At 41.8% G+C, this 11,490-nt stretch overlaps 1 protein-coding gene across 1 annotated transcript; it reads left to right on the top strand.

The window, feature by feature from the left end:
* Positions 1 to 2,272: 2,272 nt before the first annotated feature.
* Positions 2,273 to 2,683, top strand: LOC307064193 (histone H3.3-like; the record flags this gene model as incomplete). The annotated part of the gene is given in 2 exon segments (XM_079720679.1): positions 2,273 to 2,476; positions 2,480 to 2,683. Coding segments are annotated over 2 exon segments (408 nt in total).
* Between the last annotated feature and the right edge of the window lie 8,807 nt (positions 2,684 to 11,490).

The raw sequence follows: 11,490 nt of genomic DNA, 5'->3' as shown, positions 1-11,490 counted from the left end.
GGGCATGACCACACTTATCCAACTTCTGACAACTAAATATCTAATTCTCCAAATGTTCAATCAACTTCCTGGCTTTATTAAGTTTTAGAGCTTTGGGGTATCTCCAATAACTGGGATACTGGGGGTGGGGGTGAACTTCTGAATTTTGCAGTCCTTCATATGGGCCACATTTTAATCCTAACGAATTCTACCATCTCTTCTTTCTTCTTCATTTCCTCATGACCCCTTAGAAAAATTCCTGTCTCACTAAAAAATTTCTAATTAGTTCATAATGGCTCTCTCACTAGAGCAATATTCAATACAATGAAAGTGTACCTCATCAAAGGAGTCAGGTTATTTGCTTGAGGTTCATTTTAACTACCTGAGTGACCCTTAGGGAAGTCACTTAATCTTTCTGGGCTCAGTTTCCTCATCTATAAAGTAAGGAGGTTGGAAACAGACAGAAGGAAAGCAATAAAACTTCCCTGAACTGAGAAGAGACTTAAGTTTTAAGTCTAAAAGGTTTATCAAGTGACAAGCAGAGTTTTGTTTTTTTTTTTAATCAAACCTAAGCCTATCATGATGAAACACTAAGCATGAAGAAAAAATTTACAAACTTTCAAAGAGCAATGGTTATTACTTACAAAGGAAAGAGAAACCTATTGGCAGTGGACTTTTCATCTGTATTACTAGAAACTGGAGAGTACAAGGCTGTGTACTTTGTAGAGACTAGGACTACTATTCAAGAATCCTTGGGAATTCCCTGGCGGTGCAGTGGTTAGGACTCTGTGCTTTCACTGCTGGGGGCCCAGCTTCCACCCCTGGTTGGGGAACTAAGATCCCACAAGACGTGTGGCGCAGCCAAAAAGGAAAAAAAAGAAAGAATCCTAAACCCAGCCAAGATATCATTCATACATGAAGATATATACACACATACACACAAATAAATAAGTAAATAAATAAATGGACCATCCATGCCCCTTGTCTAGGAAAATCACTCAAAGTATCCTAGTCAAATTAATATTTAAAATTGGAACAAAGCTGAGAAAGACAAAGTATACGCAAGACATGTTTCCCCTCCCCCTAAGAAAACCTTTTCATGAAATTGTACCAAGTGACTTCTGATGGCATTTCCAAGTACAAACAGAAACTGTCCTATACACAACCCTCCCTGGCAGTCTGGGTTTGCGAGTTGTACATCACCTAGTGGCCTGATGAAGTAAATGCAGTTTCATCAAGCGCCCGGATAAACTTCCAGCCATTTTGTGATCTCTGACGGTGTGTATGGGGCAGCAGCCTGATGTCTTAGAGATTCTGAGTAGGGGACGGCAAACCCACCAGGCTCATATAGAACTGTATAGATTCAGCTCACTAACCATCCATTCTCCAAGGATGTGGGAAGGGCCCACACTTCGTGCTAACTAATCACAAGAAGTGAAGCATAATTTGTTGCAAGGCTGCACTTGCAAATAATGAGAGACAGAGAATGCTTCTGTGCAGACCAATCGGAACTGAAAGCCAAGTTTAGATGCTATGAGAAAACTGCAAATACTCCTCATAAACAGGAAGAACGTCTCCAAACATTTACAAGATTGGATGTGGAAGATGGATTATATTTACCCTGTATGGTTCCAGGAGATAGGCCTATAACTGATGAGAAGATACCTCAATTAGATTTCAATTCAAAACAAGAAATAATTTTCTATTAGTGAGAGCAATTCAACAGTATAATGGGAGAAACCATAAACAAAATGAAAAGACAATCTATAGAATGGGAGAAAATATTTGCAAACAATACAATCAACAAGGGCTTAATTGCCAAAATACACAAACAGTTCATACAATTCAATAACAGAAAAACAAACAACCCAATCAAAAAATGGGCAGAAGACCTAAACGGACATTTCTCCAAAGATGACATACAGATGGCCAATAGGCACATGAAAAGATGCTCAACATCGCTAATTATTAGAGAAACGCAAATCAAAGCTGCGATGAAGTATCACCTCACACCAGCCAGAATGGCCATCACTAATAAGGTCTACAAATAACAAATGCTGGAGAGGGTATGAAGAAAAGGGAACCCTCCTACATTGTTGGTGGGAATGTAAATTGGTGCAGCCACTATGGAAGACAGTATGGAGGTTCCTTAAAAAACTAAAAATAGAGTTGCCATATGATTCAGCAATCTCACTCCTGGGTATATATCCGGAGAAAACTCTAATTTGAAAAGATACAGGCAGCCAAGCTCCAGCTGAAGGAGAAGTGGGGTAAGTAAGGAGGTCTCTACAACATGGCTCGTACAAAGCGGGCTGCCTACAAATCGACCTGTGGTAAAGCACCAAGGAAGAAACTGGCTGCAAAAGCCGCTTGCAAGAGTGTGCCCTCTACTGGAAGGCTGAAGAAACCTCAGCGTTACAGGCCTGGTACCAGGGCACTCCGTGAAATCAGACGTTGTCAGAAGTCTACTGAACTTCTGATTCACAAACTTCCCTTCTAGCATCTGGCACGGAAAATTGCTCAAGACTTCAAAACAGATCTGCGCTTCTGGAGTGCAGCTACTGGTGCTTTGCAGGAGGAAAGTGAGATCTATCTGGCTGGGCTTTTTGAAGACACCAACCTGTGTGCTATCCATGCCAAACGTGTAACAATTATGCCAAGCGACATCCAGCTAGCATGCTGCATACATGGAAAACACCCTTAAGAATTCACTCTGATGGGAAATACTTCATTCTTTAAAAAAAGAATTTCTCTTCTTCCTGTTATTGGTAGTTCTGAACATTAGATGTTTTTCCCCCATGGGGTCAAAAGGTACCTAAGTATATGATTGCAAGTGGAAAATAGGGGACAGAAATTGGCAATTTTTCCAGTTTCATTTGTGTGTGAATTTTTAATATAAATGTGGGGACATAAAGCATTAATGCAAGTCAAAATGTTTCAGTAAACAAGTTTCAGCAGTTCAATTTTATAACAATTATACATAAACCTGTTAAATTTTTCTGGACGATGAAAAAAAAATACAGGCTCCCCAAAGTTCATAGCAGCATTATTTACAGTAGCGAAGACATGGAAGCAACCTAAATGTCCATCCACAGATGAACAGACAAAGAAGATGTGGTATATATACACACAATGGAATATTACTCAGTAAAAAAACAAAAAGAAATAATGCCATTTTTGGCAACATGGATGGACCTAGAGATTATCATACTAAGTGAAGTCAAAAAGAGAAAGACAAATACCACATGATATCATTTACACATGGAATCTAAAATATGATACCAATGAACTTATTTACAAAACAGAAAAAGACGCACAGATATAGAAAACAAATTTATGGTTACCAAAAAGGAAAGGTGGTGGAGGGGGATAAATAAGGAGTTTGGGATTAGCAGATACAAACTACTATATATAAAACAGATAAACAGGGTACTTCCCTGGTGGTCCAGTGGTTGAGAATCTACCTTCCAATACAGGGGACATGGGTTCGATCCCTGGTTGGGGAACTAATAATATCCTAGAGGCCGCGGGTTAACTAAGCCCGCGTGGTGCAACTACTGAGCCCGCACACTCTGGAGCCCACGCGCCACAACTAGAGAGAAGCCCGCATGCCACAACGAAGAGCCCACTCACCGCAAGGAAAGATCCTGCGTGCCACAACTAAAACCTGACACAGCCAAATTAAAAAAAAAAACAAAACAGATAAACAACACAGTCCTACTGTATAGCACACGGAACTATACTCAGTATCCTGTAATAAACCATAATGGAAAAGAAAAAAAACCAACTATAATGGGATTCCTCAAGATGTGATGAGCTTCCCAGCAATGGAAGTATTCAAAAATAATTTAAATCAGCTGTCCCCAACCTTTTTGGCACCAGGGAACAGTTTCATGGAAGACAATTTTTCCAAGAAAGGAAGGTGGCAGGGGGATAGTTCAGGCGGTAACGCGAGCGATGGTGAGCAGCAGATGAAGGTTCGCTCGCTTGCTTGCCCGCTGCTCACCTCCTGCTGTGCGGCCCGGTTCCTAACAGGCCGTGGACTGGTACCAGTCTGCAGCCTGGGGGTTGGGGACCCCTGATTTAAATGATCATCTGTCAGGGGACTATATAAAGCAATTCTGTAACTGAATGGAAGCCTGGAGACAAGGAGATTGATTGTATTACCTCAAAGGCCCTTTCCAATTCCAAGTGTCTGTCATTCTATTAAATAAAACAAAAACAAAGCAAACAAATAAACAAAACAAAAACCACTAATAAATAACTAAAGAGTTTTCCCTCTGCATTTTTTTTCAAGCTCGGACCAAGAAGCCAGTACAACTTAGTGGGTTTGATACCAATTTCCACTTAAGTAAATGTGGACAAATTACTTAACTCTATTTGCCTCACTCTTATTGTCTGTAAATTTAGAACAATAATAGTACCCATCTCATAAGATTACTATGAAGGTTAAATAATATGATACTTATAAAGTACTTAAAACAGTGCCTAACAAAGAAAGTGTATACAACTAGCAGGTAGCTGTGGTGAATGGGAGTGGGGGGTTGAAAGTGAAACCTAAATGTGCTGCTTGTTTTAGTTATCTGTTCCCAACCCTCAACCAAAGCATTCCTGGCTGCTGCTGGCCAGAGGCTAGGTTCCCTTGGCAACCAGCCTCAAAAAAGAGCCCAGATCTACCTTCTTCAGGAAGGCAGCTCATTCTCTGCCCTGAAATCTATCATCTTCCTTTGCACAAAGCAGGCTCAATTACAGAATATCAGAGTTAGAAGGACCATCTCAGAGACCATGTAGAGCGACCCCTTTGTTTAATAAATGAGGACAACAGGCTGAGAAAAGTCAAGTCCTAGAGGTGGCAAGCTGGTGGCAGGGTCAAGACAAGATCGCAGGCCTCCTCATTCCTAGCCCAGTAAAGTTGTCCCATTTTTCAGTAGGACTGGTCCTCCTAAGTCCCGTGCTACTGACCCACACTACGTACTTTACACAGGTAAAAGAGAAATAGAAGCAGTAGAGTGCAGAGATTAAGAGCATGGACTCTGGAGCCAGACTGCTTATTCAAATCCCAGCTCTACCACTTACTGTGACTTTAAGCAAGTTTCCTAACCTCTCTGTTTCTATAAAATAGGGATAAGAGTTACTACCTTATAGTTATTGTAAGGATATGATGAGATAATCCATGTAAAATGCATGACACACAGAAAGTGCTCAACGTGTATACTGCTTCCTCTGTTTCTCATCATTACCAGTTGCATTAAGAAGAAAGACAATCATAATAACAAATGAGACCAGACAAGCTCCTACTTCTGGTCCAGAGAGCACTGGGAAGAACAAGCGTAGCTGTTTAGCTCCATTTCCTGGTCCTGGCCAGGAACACCCAATCCCTAGCAGGGGAAGACTACAACTAACCCACCACTCATTCATTACTTTGGATCTAGGAAAGAGTCAACTCCGAGAATAACCCAGTACATGCTATAGTGATAAGATATTTAAGATCACAAATAAAGGTTAGGGAGGTCCAAACCCACAATACAATTCTTGTGGGTCCAGTCTCTTCCTCTTAACCCACGACGGGTGGTATAGTGTAAAGGTTAAGAACAAGAGCTCTGGAGTTTGATGGCCTGAAGTGCAATTCCTGTTCCATCATTTATTTGCTGTATCACTTAAGCAAATTACCTTACCTCTCTCTAAGCCTTTATTTCTCCATCTGTTAAATGAGAATAACAGCTATTTTGATTATGATAACAGCTGACATCTGGTGAGCACTTTCTATGTGCCAAGCGCTACATTAAGCACTTTACATGGCTTAAATTACTTAATCATCACAAACACTTTATGAGGCTGGTACCTTAGTACCCCCATTTTACAGATGAGGAAAATGAGGCACAGTCTTCTTATTCAAGGCCACATGGCTAGTTACTGGCAAAGCTGAGATATCAACACAGGAGGTCTGACCTCAGAGTCTATGCTCCCTCCTCCTACGCTGCTCTATTTCTCCATAGCACCAGCTTCATATGGTTGTTATGTTGTTAAAATAAGCCAATCCATATAAGGTGCTTAGCGCAGGGCCTTGTTCATCAAGGTTCACCATTACCATTATTACTGTTGTTGTCATTATCATCATCATCAATCCCTTTGAGACTCTCAAATACTACTACCTCCTGAGTTCTAATTTCACCTAAAGGGAAATGGTTGCTTTCCTACCTAGATACCAACCAGCTCACTGGGCAGCCTGCAGTGAGGTTCTAGTATTTCATTTCCCTCATGTAACACAGCAGTAAGTATCTGGATGGAGAAGCAAGGAAATATTTTCTATAAACCTGCTACTTTATAAAAAAAAATAAAGTCTGTTTTAAAAAATAAAATCTTCACTACTCTCATTAGAAAAGAAACATATGTTTATTATATTTTTCAAAATAAAGCACAGATCAGACTTCCCTGGTGGTCCAGTGATTAAGAATTCGCCTGCCAATGCAGGAGATGCGGGTTCGATCCCTGGTTGGGGACATAAGATCCCACATGGCGCAGGGCAACCAAGCCCACGCGCCACAACTAGAGAGCCCGCGTGCCCCAACTACAGAGCCCACATGCTCTGGAACCCACATGCCACAACTACAGAGCCCACACGCCACAGCTAAAGAGCCCACACGCCACAACAAAGATCCCACATGCTGCAACTAAGACCTGATGCAGCCAAAAAGAAAAATAAATATTTTAAAAAATAAATAAAGCACAGATATACACTATTTTTTTAAATTGTTCTCTACCTCCTTCCCCTTTCCACTCTCCTGTTCTCAAAACCAGTAGATTATTTAGTCACTTAATCCTCATAAGAAGTAAGACTGGTGTCATTCATCATTATCTCCATTTGACAAGCACAGAAACTGAGGTTCAGAGAGGTTCACGACCATACAGCTGGTAAGTGGATGGCCAGGGTCTCTGGAAAAGAACTTTCAGATATGGAGGAAGGTAAAGACAGTAAACTCCTTCTCTAAGCCTGAGAGGAAGTGGTTATGCCAGATGGTTCCTTGAAGGTTAAAAAGAACCAAGACTGATAATGGGATTTTTAAGAAACTCTTGCTCTAACAAGGTAAGAACAGATGTTGTAACCCAAAAAGCCAGTAATGCAGTGAGCTATCATCAATCCTGCCCTCCCAGAAACAGTGCAAATTATTGATAAGCCTAACAAAGCAGGACTTCATCTCTGAAGATATCCATACCATACCCCTGCACACCAGTTCTTACCTCCCCAATTCCAAAATGATGTATCACTTTATCCTGCTAGAGAGCACAGTTCAAAGTAAGTGTTTTTTTAGAGTGAGCAACGTGAGGGCAGGAACAATGTCTTGTTCATACAGATCTTTCCCTCATTAACTGGTACACAACCTTCTATTTATTCAATACATTTTGTTTAAAAATGAATAAATTTGGGACTTCCCTGGTGGTCCACTGGTTAAGAATCCGCCTTCCAATGCAGGGGACGTGGGTTCGATCTCTGGTAGGGGAACTAAGATCCCACATGCCACAGGGCAACTAAGCCTGCATGCTGCAACTACTGAGCCCACACACTCTGGAGCCCATGCTCCACAACTAGAGAAAAGCCTGTGCACCACAATGAAGAGTCCACTTGCCACAAAGAAAGATCCCACATGCTGCCACTAAGACCCAACACAGCCAAAAAAATAAACAAATTTTTATAAAAAGAATAAATGTATTCATTCAATTCCTATGTGCTAGGTACTGTTCTAGGAGGTGGGGATAATAGCAATGAGCAAAACAAAGTTGGGCTTCCCTGGTGGCGCAGAGGTTGAGAGTCCGCCTGCCGATGCAGGGGACGCGGGTTCGTGCCCCGGTCTGGGGGGATCCCACGTGCCGCGGAGCGGCTGGGCCCGTGAGCTATGGCCGCTGAGCCTGCGCGTCCGGAGCCTGTGCTCCGCAACGGGAAAGGCCACAACAGTGAGAGGCCCACATACCACAAAAAAAAAAAAAACAAAAAAAACAAAAAAAAAAAAAAAAAAAAAACAAAGTGGATGAAATTTACATTCTAGTCATGGGTGACAAATAATAAACTATAGTAGAGAGTTCCTAGAACAGTGCCTGGCACACAGTAGGCAGCACTCAAAATATTTAAATAATGAGTGAATGAATGAATGAATAGTATGTCAAATAGTAATAAGTTCTGTGGAGACAAACAAAGCAGGGAAGGGAAACAAGGAAGGCAGAGAGCAGGAGGAGATGGCTTTTACTTTAAATAGTATGGTCAAGGAATGCTTAGATTAGGTGACAGTTGGGCAAAAACCTGAAGGAGGTAACGGAGGAGGCCACGTTGACATCTGGAATAAGTGTTCCAGAAAAAACAGCTACAAAGGTCCCAAGGCTTGGCATGTTGGAGCAATTGCAAGGAGACCAGTGTGGCCAGAGCCCAAAGGGAAAGTGATAGACTATGAGGTCAAAGCAGCTGGGAGAGGGTGATGTTGAAGATCCCACGCAGCCTTATAGATCACTTGAAGGACTTTAGTTTTTAATCTGGGTGGGACCCAGTGAATAGTTTTCAGCAAAGTGGTATGATGTGATATACATGTAACAAGATTATACTGGTCACTGTTAAGATTAGACTGGGGCCCCTGAGAAAACCATAATTCAAAAAGAGTCATGTACCACAATGTTCACTGCAGCTCTATTTACAATAGCCAGGACATGGAAGCAACCTAAGTGTCCAACGATAGATAAATAGATAAAGAAGATGTGGCACATATATACAATGGAATATTACTCAGCCAAAAAGGAAACGAAATTGAGTTACTGTAGTGAGGTGGATGGACCGCGAGTCTGTCATACAGAGTGAAATAAGTCAGAAAGAGAAAAACAAATACCATATGCTAACACATATATATGGAATCTTAAAAAAAAAAAAAAAAAAGGTCATGAAGAACCTAGGGGCAGGACGGGAATAAAGACACAGACCTACTAGAGAAGGGACTTATGGACACGGGGAGGGGGAAGGGTAAGCTGGAACAAAGTGAGAGAGTGGCATGTACATATATACACTACCAAATGTAAAACCAATAGCTAGTGGGAAGAAGCCGCACAGCACAGGGAGATCAGCTCGGTGCTTTGTGACCACCTAGAGGGGTGGGATAGGGAGGGTGGGAGGGAGGGAGACGCAAGAGGGAAGAGATATGGGGATATATGTATATGTATAGCTGATTCACTTTGTTATAAAGCAGAAACTAACACACCATTGTAAAGCAATTATACTCTAATAAAGATGCTAAAAAAAAAAAAGATTAGACTGGGGGAGACCAAGAGCAAAAGGAGGAAGAACATTTAGAAGGCTATTCCAATAATAGCAGGGAAGGGGGTGAGAAGTGTTCAAACCCTGGATGCATTTTAAGGTAGAGTTCACAGGACTGGCTGGTGGATTGGATGATGAGAGAAAGAGAAAGAACAGAGTCAAGGGAGAGTCCTCAATATAACTGAAACTGAGACGGGGAGAAACTGCCAGAGGTACAGGTTTGAGAGGAGAAGTTCCAGGATTAGTGTTTTGAATACTTTAAGTTCAAGAAGCTATTACAGGACTTCCCTGGTGACGCAGTGGTTAAGAACGCACCTGCCAATGCAGGGGACACGAGTTTGAGCCCTGGTCCAGGAAGATCCCCCATGCCGCAGAGCAACTAAGCCTGTGCGCCACAACTACGAAGCCTGCACTCTAGAGCTCGCGAGCGACAACTACTGAGCCCGTGAACCACAACTACTGAAGCCCGTGTGCCTAGAGCCCACGCTCTTCAACAAGAGAAGCCACTGCAGTGAGAAGCCCATGCACTGCAACGAAGAGGAGCCCCCGTTCACCACAACTAGAGAAAGCCTGCGTGTAGCAACGAAGACCCAACACAGCCAAAACTTAATTAATTAATTAATTAATTAATTAATTTTTAAAAAAGAAGCTATTACATACACACGTGGAGATATCCCATAGGCAGCTGGACAGAAGAGTCTTGAGTTCACAGGAAGACATTCAAGCTGGTAATATATACTTGAGAATTCTCAGGGTATAAATGATATTTAAATTCTTAAAAGAGAGCACTTAGTAAATGAGTGTAGACAGAGAAGTGATCCAAGGACGGATTTGAGTACTCCATCATTGGAGGCCGAGGAGATAAGGAAACAGCCAAAAGGGCGGGGCGGTACGTGGGAGTTTGAGAAGAAGGGGCTCCTGAGGTAGAAGGAGAACCAAGGGAGCGGCATCCTGGAAGCCAAGTGAAACTAGTGTGTGAGGAGGAAGTGTCAAATACTACTGAGAGATCAAGAAGATGACTGAGAAATGACCCTGAATCTATGTACTATTTTCTAAGCATTCCTCCCTAATCCACACATAACACATTTTTTTCTTTTAATCTACGTAAAATCCCAGTATTGTCCAATGAATACATATCAGGCTTCTGTTTAATGCAGCTATATCTGAATCTCAAAAAACAAAATCAATGCTCTTAAAATGGACACAGCAGACTTTACACAGTGAATAGTGTTGACCAAATGCTTTATCTGGTTGAAGTAACTGTCTCTGACATAATGTCCCTGACCAAGTCTTACTTGTGTTCAGTAGGTGGGATCAGAGAAATGAGTTATTTAAATGTATTTCTTTTGTTCTGCCATAAAGTAGCAATTATTCTTGCACTCATTTTCCTCCTTCCTAACTCAAACATCCTAAGCAGCTAAACAAAGACCCTAAATTTCCACACACACCCCCTTATAAACAAAGCAGAACACAATAAAATCCAAAAGTTGGATGAGAAAGGGATATGCTGCCTATTGTAGCTGCTTTCTTTTACTGTACAAAGGGTTAATAATTATTTGCTAATTCAAAGGCTGTACTTTGTTTACATTTTGTCCTTAAAATCTCTAGATAGGAAGTGCGATTTCTAGTGTCTTCACCTTAAAAGAGAATTATTGCTACAAAATAAGGACTTTAACTTTCTGTGCTCTAGCGCAGGGGTCCCCAACCCCCTGGCCACAGACCAGTACTGGTTAGGAACCAGGCAGCACAGCAGGAGGTGAGTGGCGGGCAAGAGAGAGAAGCTTCACCTGTATCTACAGCCGCTCCCTATCGCTCGCATTACTGCCTGAGCTCCGCCTCCTGTCAGCATTATCATGAATTGTATAATTATTTCATTATATATTTCAATATAATAATAATAGAAATAAAGTGCATGATAAATGTAATGCTCTTGAATCATCCCGAAACCATCCCCGCCACCCCATCTGTAGAAAAACTGTCTTCCACGAAACCGGTCCCTGGTGCCAAAAAGGTTGGGGGCCAGTGCTCTAGCGAACAGAGTCATGTCCCAATAATCTACACTTCTGAAGCAGAACAATAATCACCAAAAACTGGATCACGCAAACATCCTTCATGTCTTCATGAAACGGCTACAACTTCTGAAAGGACTGAGCTCTCTGCCTTTGGGAGGAATACCCTTCCCTGCCCTCCACCGTGCAATGTGCCAACTTGGGACTCAGCCT

The sequence above is a fragment of the Hyperoodon ampullatus genome (genome assembly GCF_949752795.1).
Source record: "Hyperoodon ampullatus genome assembly, chromosome: 15".
NCBI classification, from domain to species: Eukaryota; Metazoa; Chordata; class Mammalia; order Artiodactyla; family Ziphiidae; genus Hyperoodon; species Hyperoodon ampullatus.
Note: the sequence above shows the minus strand (reverse complement) of the source record. Positions and strands in the feature narration are given on the sequence as shown.